The following is a 15,679-nucleotide window of genomic DNA, read 5'->3' as shown; positions in this document are numbered from 1 at the left end:
TCTCAGAGAAGCACTTATGGTAATAAAACTCCATCTAAAAATAGCTTTAGCTGCAGCCCACAATTTTTTTTTTTTTTTGGTGGCAGCGCCATGTGACATCGTGGGATCTTAGTTCCCTGACCAGGGCTCAAACCCATGCCCCCTGCCTTGAAGTGCAGTGTCTTAACCACTGGAGTGGCCAGGGAAGGTCCTGCAGCCTGCAAGCTTTGACATGTAGCATTTTCATTAACACCCAGTTAAAAATATCTCCTATCTCTATTTCTTCATTTGACCCTTAGGTATTTGAAAAACACATTATTTGATTTTCTACTTACCTTTCTGGTACTGATATGTAGCTTGATTGTACTAGGGTCAGAACATACCGTCTATGATTTCAATCCTTAGTAATCTGTTCAGATCTGTCTTAGGGCACAGCAAAAGGACCAATGTTTGGTAAGTGATTCCATGCATACTTTAAAAGAACATGTATTCTGCAGTTGTTGGGAGTATTGTTCTATAAATCAAAAACAGGAAAACTACAAGTACAGTCATCAAATGTTCACTCTCCTTTACTATTTTTACCATTTACCGAGAGGACAGACCACCGCACGCTGACCACAGGATGGCTCCAACCATCATGCAGATCAGGGCAAGAACATCCACAAACAGTCTCCAGCGGGGGGGCGGGGGGGAGAAAAGGACCCAACAGCCCTGGAAATGCAGCCCCTCCCCTGGGCTGCTCACAACTAACTACCCCTGGGTTTACTCAAGGAGAGACGAGCGAGAGGCAAATTCTCTCCCGCTCCTCCCTCCTTGCTCGCCCGGAAGTCAAAACTAAACTACATCCTCATCTTGTCTGCATCACGGCACAGACTAGAGTATGTGGTGCTCGTTGCTGTTTTATCCGTTCCTTCTCAGCAGAATGTCAGCCTCCGGGGACCACAGACTGTCCTGTTTAGTGCTGCGTCCGAGGCCCTGCCTGGTATGCTGCTCACGAAGGAAACGGGCTCAGAGTGGTCAAGCAACCTGAGCAAAGCTGCTGAGCTGGCAGGAGGTGGAGCTCAGATGTGAGTTTGGGTTTTTCCAATTGTGCTCTCCCCATAAAGCTCCCCTGGCTCTGCATCGAAAGCCACAATTTAGGCATCTCGGCTGCATTTATTTTCTCTGCTTCTGGGGAAAGAAGCTGTATTGTCCCTCTCATTCACTCCCTGCTAATTAACCACAGCAATTACTCATTAAGCATCTACTTCTGTGTGACTCCAGGCATTAACCTCTGCAACTCAACTTCCTCATCCATGTAATGGGATTAATACTGGAACAGACTGCCTAACTGCTGCGAGGATTAGTGGTTAATATTTTTTAAGTCTTAGAACATTGCCCAGTACATGGAAAGCACCATACAAGAATCTGCTAAAGGAACAGAATACACTTAGTGAGCACCTACTGTATGCCCAGCACTGGGGCAGGCTGAGAGGAGGAGGAGGAGACAAGACACAGTTTCCACGCACGTCCCTCAGATACGCTCACAATGAAGGTGTCAGAGGCTTAAAAACGACAACAGTAGCTTGAGTGAGTGTTTACCATGTGTCAGCCACTGTCCTAAGTGCTTCCACACACATTCGCGCTCATCCTCACACACTCTGAGAGGCTGCAGGTGTTACAAGACCCATTTTCGGATGACACAATCTGCCCGTAGTCTCCCAGGTGAAAGAGGGGGCCTGGACTCCAGCACCCATTCGAGTTTATACTCTTGACCACCACTGGACACGGTGGTGGTAAAAAGTGTTATCCAGGCTGCAAAACAATCACGTTAAGAGCCTGCTTAACTGAAGGAAAAGCACAACGCAATTTTATATTCAAATGAACAATGTACATTATGTTGCTTAAACAAAAAGAAACATTTTACTTAATGTTCCTAATTTAAGGTTTCAACTTGAGCAGGAATAAACAACTATCAATGCCTTCAGAAAGTCATTTCTTCGACATAACTGTCTGGTTGTGATAAAGGAATGCATGAACAAACCGTAAGTACTGCTGCTAAGTCGCTTCAGTCGTGTCTGACTCTGCGGACCCTGTGGACTGCAGCCTACCAGGCTCCTCCGTCCATGCGATTTTCCAGGCAAGAGTACTGGAGTGGGCTGCCATAAGCACTGCATCTACAGAAAAGCTCACCTTTAAAATTCATGTATATTATAGACAGCAAATCATGTTTACACTGTGAAATGCCACCTGAATGTGATTTGACCTCAAAAATCCAAAAAAAAAAAAAAATTAAAATGTGCAGGGAAGAAGAAAATAGATATTCCATCATATAATTACAAGTGGAGGAAAAAAATCTAAATTTTTTTTAAAAAAGGTTTTTAACTGATTTTCCATATCCAGGCCACTGTAGCTGAAATTATCAGAACCTTGGACAGCACTGAAAGGGCCTTTTCTCTTAAATGTTAAGGTACTTCCCTCCCTTCCCTGCATTTAAAAATTGTGTCTTAATCTTACTGCCTTTCATACACAGATTGATTCCTTTCTGTGTAGAACTTACTAACAGCATTTTATATAAATATATATTTAGGGCTTCCTCTTGCAAAGAAAGCATTTTTGTCCCAAAACCTTTGTTTACCCATGCATATTATCATTATTTATATAATTAATAGAAATCAAAAGAGCACAAAAATTTAACATTTAGCTGCCAGCTGTTGCTGTGAGAGACACAGATCAGTGCCTTCAGGAGCTAATGGACACAAGATATACACACGTAAAAATCTCAATTTCTGATTTGAGATTTACTAATAGCCCACATGACCTCAATCACTCCTCGGTCGGGCTTCTTTCAGCAGTTTCCAAAGAATCCTGTTAGTTTCAGAAGTTACCGAACAATAATGCATCTGGTATCAGCTTCCAAAAGAGTCAAATCTAATTAACAGAATGGACATAAAGACAAATTCTAATAGTTTATGACTAAAACTGTGAAAACAAGTACTTCTGAAAAATGAACATCCATTGTTAAGGTATTAAAAGGCATCACGCTGTAAGCGCTCGGATTCGACGCTGAGGAGGAAGGCCTTTCTCCGCTCTCTCTTAGAAGAGACCAGGCTATGAGACTGAACTGCGTTGTCAGTCCGCTCTTGAAAGCAATACTATGGTCACAAAACTTGCTGTGACCGTTCTCTCTCTTTACAAATTCTGTAAGGCTGGGCTGCCTTTTTTTTTTCCCTTTTCTTTCTAAATGACTGATTGAGGTGGTGCTTTAATCCTCTGTGGTGTGTAAAACAAGGTTCTCAGAAGCTCCAAGTCCCTGGCAGAGGACAGGGAAGCTGTTGTGTTCAGGAATTAATGTGTTGGGAGGCACCAAACGCAGCCACAATGCAGCCGTCAGCGTGTTTTCACTATGCAAGCCCCGCATTTCCTATTTAGAAAACACACAGTCCTCATCCCATTCTGTATTCTCACAAGGCTCCCTTTGATGTGTGTGTGTTTGTTATTACATGACTTATACCGACATGTTTGTGTGATGCCACTGGTGTGCACACATCCATTGAGACAGGGAAAAAAAGAAGTGTCTATTGCAAACTTGTTAAAAGGAAAAGGGACTCCCACTGCTTTCCCCTTTGGCCAGACTTCTAGTTGGAGACGAGGGGTTTAACTCCTTGCGTCCTGGAAGAGAAGGGCTTCTTCGTGCATTCTGGATTTTGCAAAGGATTCTTTACCAACGGAACGTCACAAAGGATGCCAGATTCTACAGTTGTAGAAACTGGCATTTCTTCAGTTATATAGAAGACATTAGACCACATATGGGAAAACTTTTATTTCATTCTTAACATGCTTCAGCTGGTTTTTTCCCCCCCCCCCACAAAGCAATTTAAGTACAGCTACAAAAACTTAGGAGCACTTTACTTTGGAACAATCGGTATTTCTAGAAAACTTCTGGTTCGGTCTCGGCCATTTTCATTTTATGCAAGATTTCACGCTACAGTTTAGCTTAGTAACACGGCTGTTCCAGAAGACAACACATTTTAAGCATCCACAACACGACCTGCCCCGAGAGTGTTTGCTGATTACATTAATGGTCTGGGTGGTTACAAGGACTTCCGTACTCATTTAATCCAGTTCTTCCTCTGAGTGTGTGCACACTGACAGACACGGGTCAGAACGCCCCTGCTCCCCCAAGCTACTTCTGCAATTCCACTGCCCCGGCTGAAACTGAGTGGTGCCTTTCCGAGACCAGTGCTTTTTAAACTGAGGAAGACCTGGATGAACCTTTAATGCCGAGGTTCTGCACACCCAGGCGACCGTGAGATCTTCCTTCCCGCTTACAGCCAGGGCGGTGGTTGATGCAGGCACCGGCTGGTAAGCCTCAGGGGTCTGGGGACGCCTAGGTCTAGGGTGATCTGGAATGGGAAGAGTTAATGGCCCACAAGTCCCCTCACCCGCTCGCTCCCGCCACATTCCAGAGGGACAGGGCTCAGTGACACGCTGCCCAGGACCCCAGTGAAGAGCGGGAGCCCTCTGAGAGCCCTCTATTCTTCGCCATCTCTCGAATTAATTAACTGGAAATGAGTCTTGTCAATGTTTTGGAAAGGCAGAGGGGGGAAAAGCGATTGCTAGAATTAATCACAGTGAGAACTACTTCAGCTGCCTGCCAGCGCCCAGAAAACCCCCCAAGAGGAGACAAAGAAGGGAAAGGGAGAGCGGGCTCGAGCAAACTTCCAAGTCTCTGCCAAAGAAGGGACATGCGCTCAGCGAGAGGAATTTTACTATCTGCGGCCACAGTAAGTACAATCTATCACTTAAACGCACATTGTATTCCACGGGGAAAGAAGCAAACCAGACAGCTACATTTTAAAGCAAAGAATCAACAGGACCCTCAAGCACTTTCACTTTTAAGCTTATATGCATTTAACTCTATTATCTAGAAGATTCACAGATTCTTAAACGTGTATGTAATAAAATCTTCAAACACTTGCGATTTCACATATTGCGAAAGATCCAGGAAACAGATTCCAAAAATTCAGATTTCTTTGGATGGAGAGTTCATTCACTAAGAGGGAAAAAAAAAGAAACAAAATTGCAGATGTGACAGAGCTATTTACAAGAACCATCAAAGGAAAAAAGCACAAGAGAATTTTGGTCAACGATAGAAATAACGGAAAGAAACCTGAAACAACCCATTCAGCATCATACAAGGAGCTTTCTGTTCTTTTCACTGCAGCCAACATTAGCTGTCTTTTAAAGAAGGTCTCATTACTGCCAGAAACTTTTACACCACGTGAAAATTTTGATATGCCTTTTCTTTTTCTCCCCTAGAACAAGTTTGAAATTTCAACTCTCTTAAGAAAATGGCAGGGTAAAGCCCGAACAAAAAGTTATTTGCAATTTAATGTAGGGCTTTCTTTGCCATCTCAGGAGGCAAAATACATCCACCCATGTTCTTATGAAGCAATCACATCAAAGTGTCACTTCGAAGGTGATGGGGAAGTGGGGACCACTTTCCATAGACTGAAGGGGAACTAGTCCTCCTCCTGAATACTTACCAGCTGAGGTGTGTCACTAGTTGACTTCAGAATCAGCTTGTCACCCCTCTTTTCAACTTCAAACCCCATTTTCTTGAGCAGGGATGCATCTGCCAGACCCTGCTCCTCCATCTTCGCAATCAGGTCTTGGTTTTGGCTGTTGTCCTCCGTGAGGTTTCGGATGGCATACACCACCCACTGGGTTAGAACTGGGAGCAGAGTGAAGGAATCTGCCAGCATGCTTTCACCCGAGCATCAGTGGAAGAGGAGGAGACGGGCAGACGACCTAAACACCCAGAGTCAACGAACACTTTCTCCTGGAGGACGTGCTGTGAATATGCATGCAGAGCGGGAAATAATTCAAGAGGCGAAGACACACATACACACACGTATGTCCAACGCTGTGTGTGTCCAGCAACTGGCACAGAGGGGCGCTGGACTGAAAGAACAGAGGGGGAGGCAGAGGCTTAGAGCAGCCGCACGGCAAGTGTGTGAGCACAAGCACGCATGTCGGCGTGCACGCGCACGCACACACACGCGCGCGCCTGTGTGCTGGACAGTTTTGTTACTGAGTCACCAGGGAAGGAATAAGAGCAATATAGAATGAGTCACAAAGACGCTAGGGTAGAATCGGGCGAGATCGTCTTGTTTAAAGTAAGCCCAGTTATAGCTGAACACTGGTCTCCTGGGCGCCACGTGGGATCCCCTCACTCTGTAGAGGCGGAGCAGGCCTGTGAAGGCCTTACTGTGCCGTCTGAACGCGGCGCCTCCCTGTGCCCCAGCCCGGACCTAGGTGTTGCGTGCGGTGTTGGTCACGGCACACACAAGAACTAATGAGGAACGCAGACTTACTGCGCTCTTTGCTGAGGCCTGTACTTCCCAAGAGCTGTGGGAACCTCAGGAGGGCGCTAGGCGGCCACTGCGATGTCCTTCTGTAAGACTGCCCTAGTCTCGGGCCCAGGGACAGAGAGAGACGCCAGGAACACTGGGCCTGGCACCCTCTGTTGGTTCAGAAGGAACAAAGTGCCAAGTGTGGAATAAACACTTTTTCCAAGGAACAGAGGCCTCCCTGCCCCGTGATCAGGGGGACAGCAGCAGGAAAAACGAGTCCTTCCTCCTTGTTACCAGTGTTTCCCAGGCAGGCCTGTCTGATGCCACATCGAGGCATCTGCTCCCCAAAAGGTGATCAGACGGGTCCCTGAACTCAAGAGTCTGCACTCTGGATGCCATCCCAAACCTTGGCTCAGCGGTGAGGCTTCTCTCCTCAGCACGGGAGTCGCACAGAAAGGCCTCCATGTGCACAGAGCACGGGAACCAAACTGCCCCTAGTTCACTGACCTTGAAGGAAACCAGCAGAACATGAGCCCGTCCACTCAAGTCAGGCAGCCAGGACATAGGAAACCAGCGGCTCTGGGCTAACAAAGTGCTGGCTGGTTGCTCCCTCTCGGTTCCACCGATGCGGCCCACAGTCACGAGCGCACACGGACCCACTGGTCTCTGGAGGCAGACCACCAAGACTACTGGTGGGTACAAGTGACCAACCTTTTCCACAAAGGGCAGAGAATGGTGGCTGATGCAATCCTAAGATAACTGCCCTAAATGGGAAAAATGCTCTCATCTCGCCAGGACCTGTCACCCTCTCACAACAAAGCCCAGGGCCTTTAGAAGGCTGTACCTCTTTTCTGGAGATGAATCCACAGACTCTCAAACGCATACAAGTTGAACTCCTCCTTCTCCACAATCACCAGAACCCCACTTTGTCATGGGAGGGAGAATGAAAAGGATGATCCTGGACAACAAAGACCTTCAACACATTAGTGACTTTCTCAGCAGGGATCACTCACTACAATTCACGTCTCGCGCAGGACGCCATCATCACCATGCAACCCTTGCTGCAGAAAGAGATGAGGCAGGGGTCAAGAGAGCTGAGTGCAGGAGCGAGCATATGAGGCTGAATCTGGGCAAGACCGTGTATAAGCCTGGAGCACTCCAGTTCCTGTGTGTGACAACTCTCCAATGCTAAATGACAGGCACAAAACACTTCTTTCTGAAGCTTCCTGGTTATTCACTTTAATTGAAAGAAAGAAGGGAAATTCCCAGAAATGCACTGACAGCGCCTCACAATTGGAGGGCTGGCTAGCTCTGCAATCGAGGCATCAGATGCCAGTCTTGCCACCACCAGCTGCCAGTGCCGAGTGTCTCTGGAGGAAAGGGCCATCTTCCAGAGCTTCGGACTGTCAGATGATCTCAGCTCCAGGGCAAATGACACCCCAGGCTCCGGCAACATCACCTCGCCAGGTGGCCCCCATCTTTCCACATGCGAGCCCTGACCTGGGACCTGCTCCCCCTCGCCTGCCCCTCCTCACCCGGGGCGAGCAGCTGAGACCCCGCTCCTGGAAACCCACCTGCTCTGTCCCGGCCAGCCCCGACACCAGCTTGAGCTGGGCGTGCCTACTGCGTGTTTCCAAACATTCTCTCCCTTCTTCTTTTTCCTTTACCAGTTCACATCACATTGCACCTGCTGATCTGCTTATGCGTTGGTGAGCTTCTAGAGGGCAGGAGCCAGAGTCCGTTTTCTCGTCCCAAGCATGCAGCTAGACCCGACACACAGTGGATGATGATGTGTGTGCTGACATCCTGGAAGCTATACTTATTTGTTCATATTTCTGTCCGCCCCAATGCCCTGTGAGCTCTTCACAAGCCAGGATGATGGCTTATTTACCTTCCGTCCTCTGCTCCAAGCGTGGCGCTGGAAACATCTGCTCGCTGTCCGAGCGAGCGGACGCCGCCTCCCACCCACCGTGTGTGCACGTGTGTGGATGTGTGTGTGTGGAGGGGGTGTGGTGGCAGTGCAGTGACCCACATGGGCTGTGCTTTTCCGTTTTGTTCTTGGTGTGGTTTCCTGACTCAGGGCTTCGCAGGGTGAAAGATTAGATGAAAGTAAATCAATATAAATGCAACTCAGGCAAGGAAGCCGGACCGTGTAAATAAAGGTCCAGGATGACGAAACCCAGGAGAATCCCGGTGTGGATGGATGGAAGGGTGGGTTGCAGTCACGCCCACCTAGGGAGTAACCCTGGGCTCTGCGGACATCCCGTGATGGTGTTTCAGCATCTTACCCCACTGTTCACTTGCTCATTTCTGCAGAAACCTCACACAGTCACTACTCTGAACGGAGGAAACAGTGAGATTAATGACGACCGTCCTGATGATCAACCCTACAAGCTGGGGTGGTGCTCCCAGCCGGGGCTGTGGGGACAACCGGGACCATCCCTGTCTCCCAGGAAGCAGGCTCCTGGCATAGCCTGATGGGAGCAGCACTGGAGCCCAAAGCCGGAGTGGCAGTTCAGTCTTCTCCCGAAACCAGAGTTCAAAGGGCAAACAGATGGGTTAAGTGGAGGGCGTGGGAGGGGTCTAGACAGTAAGGCCACACGGTCACGGCGGGGTCAATTTCCCAGAACGCTGAAAATCAAAACACACACAAAACAGCGAGACCCCAACACATCTCACTCAGACTTGTATTTCATATTCTTTATGTCATAAGTGAAACCAACCTTACTTCCTCTCTCAGGCGGACCTCACCCAGTCCTGCCGGGCACTGTGATTAGACGTGAAAGGTGTGCCCTCCATGTCGACCTAAGTGAGCACCCCGTTTGGGGTTTGTGCTGTCCGCCTGTAAATCAAATACCACAACAATATCCTCCAACGTGTGTCTATTTCCAGTGAGAACACCCTGGCACTACTGTCTAGGATCTCTGAGTTCCTAATTTTAAGCTGTTCCTTCGCAACGTCTGCGTTGAAGAGAAGCAAGGAATCCCAGCCCCAGGACCCGGCTCATGAATATGCACGATTCCCCTCATTACGAGCCGGAAGGGCCAGGCTGGGTGCCCCGCAGACCCAGACAGCCTGGAGGGTCACAGGGAGATGAAAGCGGCCCGGTTAATATTCACACTGCCCTCTTGTTCCCTCTCTACCGAGACAGAAAGCAAGCAAGAGGGGGGAGAAAATTAAACATCTTCCAGAGTCTCTAATCCTACCAACACTCCAAGCGCTCCATTGTCTGCTCGGCTTTAGAAAGAGAGCTTCTAACGTTTCCATAGCTACTCCAAACAGAAGGCGTGAGCCTGTTTGTAACAAAACTGCCTTCAAAGAACCCTGCGATCAGCACTGGAGTGAGGACTCAGTTCGGCCAGCCCTTCACCAGAGCACGTGGTGTCTTGAAAGCGCTAGTGATGAGCGCGCGGACTGAGCGCCTGGGAACCCCGGGGCCTGGAGAGCTGAAGGGAGATGCGGCCCCAGGACCCGGCACCCGAGGGCGGCAGCCATGAGCGCCTCCTCTCCACACCGTCGGCTCCACGCTGAGCCCTGCAGCCCCGCACCAGGCAGGTGAGGAGGCAGGGCGGGGCAGGGGAGTGCGGGCTGGGAGGCAACTGGAGACAAGAGAGAGACCCCACGGCCACGGCACTGCTAGCCCAGGGCTAGGACTGACGTGCCAAACGCACTCTGAGAAAGCCAGGTCCGGCGAGTCAGGACACTGGTGCTGGGACCGCTGATGAGGACGACGTTCATCTGACTTCCAGCTACTGGAATCACTGCAACTTGAAGTCCTTCAGGTGATGGGGGACCAGGGCCCTGTGATGAGAGGGACTCTGCTCTGGCCACTGTGCTCAGTGTCAAGAAGCTGCTGAGAACAGGGGCTGGGGGAATTACGGCCTGTGATTTTGAATGGATGCAAGTTAAAAAGTTTCCATGTTTTAAAAATTCATTAATTTACTTTGGCCACGCCGTGCAGCTTGTGCAGTCTCAGCTCCCCGACCAGGGACTGAACCTGGGCCCCCGGCAACTCCCAGGAAGTCCCTAGTTTTCATGTTTTTAAATGGTTGGGGAAAAAACAAAAAGAAGATACCAGTTTGCGACACACAAAAATTACGTGAAATCCAAATTCCAGTATCCATAATAAATAAAGTTCTATTGGCACACAGTTACGCCCATTCATGTGCGGACCGCCCATGGCCGCTTTTGTGCCGCAGTAGCCGAGCTGGACTGCTATGATGGAGACAGAGTGCCCAGCAAAGTCTAAAACACTGATTAAAAGCAGCCCTTTACAGAAGAGGTCTGCCAAATTGCCCTGGAACATGGAAGGAACCGATATATACTCGCTGAATGAACGAATGAACTTTTCAAAGGGCTGGCACTAAAAACTTAAAACTATTTTCTGTCGCTCAGTCGTGTCTGACTCTCTGCGACCCCCACGGACTGCAGCACGCCAGGCTTCCCCGTTCTTCACTACCTCCCAGAGCTTGCTCAAACTCGTGTCCACTGAGTCACTGACTCTAACCATTTCATCCTCTGTTGTCCCCTTCTCCTCCTGCCTTCAGTCCTTTCCAGAATCAGAGTCCTTTCCAATGAGTCGGCTCTTCGCATCAGGTGGCCAGAATACTGGAGCTTCAGCTATTTAGACTAAAACAATTTGAATGCTGAAGGATTTTACTGACTTCTCAGGATATATGTGTGTATGTACATAAACTATGTAGTATCTATTTATGGTTTTTATATGTTAACATGCCTGCAGATGTATAATGTGCATATATTTAACATCTTATGTATAGTACGCATATAACAGATATCTGTGCTATAGATAATATCTATATTTCATCTTGCTTGCAGAATACTAAAAAAATATTTTAGACAACAAACCCATGTACAGCCAGGGGTTTACATACTTGACAAACTTTCCAAAGCACACTACTCAGCAGGGCAGAGAACACACATCAGCACCTCGGCTAAAGCTGGCCTGAGGACAGGACGCCCAGGCCACCTTGTTAGGCTTGAAAACCACATCGTCACCTGCCCTGAGACTTCCCTCAACATGAGGATGCTTTGGAGGCAACGTCCACATCTAAGCTGGTATCTTCTCAGACTAATTAAAATGGCAGAATTTTTCAGAGTGCAAAGCAGTAGTTCTGTTTCAAGACTTTTCCAAAATGCTTCACGTTGCTGAAAACCGAAACACCTCAAAATACGGCAGTTCTCGCCAGCCAGAGGGCAGGACGGCAGGAACGGGACATTGAGGGCGACTCCTCTTCCTACTGAGTGACAACCGTCCTGCCTCCCCCCAGCCACGCAAGTCGGAGAGACCCTGAGTGCCCAGGGGCCGTGTTCCCAGTGGGCTCACTTCTCTGACCCTGACCCCGTCTGCAGGAGTCCCCTAACCAGCCTCTGCTTTGCTCTTCAAGTATTTACTTGCTGAGAGGAAAAAAGAAAAAAAACAAGGCATTTCCCAAACTGCTGCCAGGGAAGGCCAGGCCCCACCAAGGCTGCTGCTGCCAGAGTAGGAACCTGTACAAACAAACCGCAGTGGGCACCCGAGTGGGGCTGGGGTTGGGGGGAGACGGGAGTCCTCGGACAGCGGGCAACCTGCCTGTGACACGGGGGATCCAGAAGAGAGGGTCCTCGTGGAGGAGACAAGTCTGAAAGACACTGCTAGTGCCCATTAATGAGGAGCCACCCCCATCTGCAGGGCTGAGCTCTGTGTCCAAACGCTGGGACACTCGGCTGCGTGGTGACCCGCATCCAAGCTCTGCCTTTATCTCCAACCATCACTTCACTCAGTTAAACTACAGGCTCTCCTCGCTCAGAAAGTCAGGGTCCTCACTGGGCAGACGGCATACTGGCCCCCTCGTAGGGTGCTGGAAACCAGAGTGTGTTCAGTCCCCACCACAAACGACCCGTCCTGGCACGCTCTTCCTTCTCCGAATTGCTGGTCTGTCTGGAGTCTAACTCTCCCCCCGCGTTTCTGCATTTTAATCCGAGGGCACATCTCCGCGGCTCAGGTGTGTCAACGCCGGCCAACGCAGACCGCTCGAGGCCCTGGAGTCCGTCCCAGCAGTGAGTGCAAGTCAGTGTATGTGCCCTCTTGCTCACCGACTCACAGCTGACGGCTACTACTGAGCGCAGTGAGCAAGCACTGCAAGGCGAGGGGAGGTGAAAAGGGAGCGTGCCAGCACATAGCCACGCCCCATTCGCTGCGACCCCATGGACTGTAGCCCACCAGACTGCTGTGGGATTCCCCAGGCAAGAGTATGGAATGGCACGGGTTGCCATATCCCTTGCCGAGGGATCTTCCTGACCCCGGGATCGAACCCTGGTCTCCTGCATTGCAGGTGGATTCTTTACCAGTTAAGCCACCAGGGAAGCCCCAACAGAAAAGTGCAGGGGAGCAAATTATTGCCAGATTTGGAAAATGAAGGTCACAATCACAGTAAAGTGATACGCTTGTGTTTCATAGGTGCTACCGGAAGGAGCAGAGTCTCAGTCTTTATTGAGGCTGAACGTCGTCTCGGAAGCTTCTCTGCTCTGAGAGCTGGGGCTGCTTTTCAGCCTCCAAATGCCCAGGGAACTAGAACATCAAAGGAAGTGGTGCAGAGGCCCAGGGGAACACTGCTGAATTCTCACAGAAACATCCCAGCATCCAAGTGTCCACCAGAGAAACACAACCCGCCTGTGTCTGAATGATTCTGAGACAAAGGCTGCATTCACCAGCCTCAGTGCGCACGGCTGACTTCCCATCCATGACTGCCTTCAGGCGGGGACAGTCACAGTTCGAAGGCTCCTCTCTGCTCAGGAGCCAGAGCCGTCCTGCCGTCTCCCCAGGCTCCCTGCGTCACCACGTGGGCGAGGAACCGCGGAACCGCTGTCCTCAGCCTGGCCCCGGCCGCGATGAGCCCTCCGGCCCTCAGGGCCCAGATGGGTCAGGCACCGGCCTCCGAGGCTCGCCGCTGCCACCCCGCCTTGCAGCCTGTCAGCTTGGGGCAAAGTCATAGAAGACGACACCCCGCTTGGCCTGTGGCCACCCCACACTCCCCACTCCAAAGCCCTGTGGTGCATGGGGGCTGCCGGGCAGGTACCTCACGTCCACGGGCTCCGTGGGAAAGGGCCCCCCGGGCCTGAAGCTAATTCTGTCTGTGACACACTCCGGGACCATCTCACCACTTCAGAGAGCTGCGTGGAGCGGCCGTCAGCCTGGCAACAGCCCCACAACAGGCCTCGGGCTGGGATGGAGCAAGGCCACGTCTAACCAAACCACACCAGAGGGCCGGGCCACCAGGCGGCTCCATGTGTACTCGGGGGCTCTCGAGGGCACACAGTCTGAGACTGACGAGCCTGGCACGGGGCGGGGCAGGGACGGCCAGCCCAGGGCCTGCCACGTGGTGCCAGGCCCGCCACGTGGTGCCCGCCCCACCACAGCCCTCACTCCCTCTGCCGCCACTGCTCACTCTGACCCTCCTATGGAACGTGTGCTCACGCGTATGCACACTCACCAAGGAGGAGGCAGTAAACGCTGTGGGCGCCTGGCCTCCGTCCGCTGAGGAGGCGGACCCCAGTCCTGCCAGAGCTGAGCGGTACGTGCGACGCTGCCGATGGCACACAGGCAGGCCCCCCGCCACACCACCTCAGCCTTCAGGCTCCGGGGAGACCTCCTCCAGGAGAGGCCTTCTGAGAGGCGAACTGCTCAAGGGAAGGCAGGACCCAGGCTCCACTCACGTCAGGGGCTCCGCTGATGGGGAGGTCACTGGGCCCTGACAGAGAGAAACTTGTGAGGAGCAGCCGGCGGAGGGGAGAGGGTACGTCCACAGCACTCTGCTCTCTGGAAGAAAGGACTTGCTGGCCTGAACAAATTTCTAGCTTCAATCAATGTAAGCAAAGCTCTGCAGGGGAATTAAGTGTCTCTCACATAAGCCACTGCTATTTATCTGCATGAAGTCATAACAGTAATAATAAGCATAGCAGAGCTTGTGGTGGGATCACCCGCAGGGCCACTCCAGGCACTGACACAAAGTCCCCACCTTCACCAGCACAGCACTCGCGGGAGGTGATGCCAAACCTTCTATTGATGAGAAAACAGACCCAGCAAGTAAAGGACCTGATGGGGTTGGCCTGGTCTGGAGGCGGGCTCCAGCCCCTGCCCCTCTGCCCTAAGCCCTCCTCAGGGACCAGCCCTTGAGGGGAGACTAGTCCATGGAGGGGGACTAATCCATGGGGGAGGGGAACCAGTCCATGGCAGGGGACCAGCCCAAGAGGGGAGACCAGTCCACGGTGGGAGACCAGTCCATGGAGGGGGACTAATCCATGGGGGGGGACCAGTCCATGGTGGCGGGGGACCAGTCTATGGGGGGGGACCAGCCCAAGAGGGGAGACCAGTCCATGACGGGGGACCAGTCCATAGGGGGGGGACCGGTCCACGAGGGGAAACCTGGAGGAGGCCCGGAGCGGTCCCCTCCAGCCAGGCTGACTGCAAGCTTCTGAGCTCTGCCTACACATCAGGGGAAGGAGCGGCAGGTTTTTAAGACTTGAAACAGAGTCCCTTTCTCTCAAAAGATGAAATAAGCCTTCAGATGCTGGTCAGGGTGATCACCTCCGCAGAACACCTTCATGGGTGACAGTGACCCATTTAAGATGAAACTCCAGCCTGGAGTAGACAAGGCGCACGTGCGCTCAGTCACGTCACCGTGTCCGACCCTGTGTGACCCTGTGGACTGCAGCCCGCCAGGCTCCTCTGCCCACGGACTCTGCAGCAAGAACACTGGAACGGGCTGCCAGGCCCTCCTTCAGGGGGTCCTCCCGGCCCAGGGATCGAACCTGTCTCCTGCATCTCCTGCACTGTAGGCAGATTCTTTACCGGTGAGTCACCTGGGAAGCCCAGAAAAAAGTAAGTAACCGCATCTAAATTACGGAAGATTATTGTTTGCCTGGTACTAACAACATCTTTATATGAATAAAGCATAACCAGGGGTCAAAAGCAGCTCTCAGACACGAAGGCGTACACAAGGAGCACCAGCAGCGCGGGGCTTCTGGAGGGCTCTGGGCTGGGCAAGGCCCAGCAGCTCCCAGGGGTCGGTGCGCTGCACGTGGGCCACCTGAGTGCCTGCGCCACCTGTCCTCAGTCCAAACTCCACTAGTCTGGACACGATGAGCCCCCAGGTCACGCAGCCCGGGCTGGTGGCCTCTCCTCCCGCCACCCACAGCAGCAACCAGAGTCAGCAGGCAAGAGCAGCCGGCCCACGGTCTGGACAGGCACAGACCCGCGGACGCCTCACGCTGTCTGTGCACACTGCGATCACTACCAGCTGAGCTGAGCACTGGGGGCATGGGCGATTCTGTCGCCTCACTGAGGGAGGACCACCACGGTGCGG

At 51.6% G+C, this 15,679-nt stretch overlaps 1 protein-coding gene across 1 annotated transcript in view; it reads right to left on the bottom strand.

Annotated features, from left to right (window-relative positions):
- Positions 1–3,823: 3,823 nt before the first annotated feature.
- The window catches only part of ATXN10 (ataxin 10), a 142,514-nt gene continuing 130,658 nt past the window's right edge, over positions 3,824–15,679 (bottom strand). Inside the window, exons 11-12 of the mRNA XM_068970734.1 lie at positions 5,508–5,695; positions 3,824–5,014 (exon numbers count right to left, since the gene is read on the bottom strand). Coding sequence (XP_068826835.1) covers positions 5,012–5,014; positions 5,508–5,695 — 191 coding nt within the window. The 3' untranslated portion in view covers positions 3,824–5,011. The remainder of the gene's footprint in view (positions 5,015–5,507; positions 5,696–15,679) is intronic.

This window comes from Capricornis sumatraensis, chromosome 4 (genome assembly GCF_032405125.1).
Source record: "Capricornis sumatraensis isolate serow.1 chromosome 4, serow.2, whole genome shotgun sequence".
Classification (NCBI taxonomy): Eukaryota; Metazoa; Chordata; class Mammalia; order Artiodactyla; family Bovidae; genus Capricornis; species Capricornis sumatraensis.
This window is presented reverse-complemented; position numbering and strand designations above follow the sequence as displayed.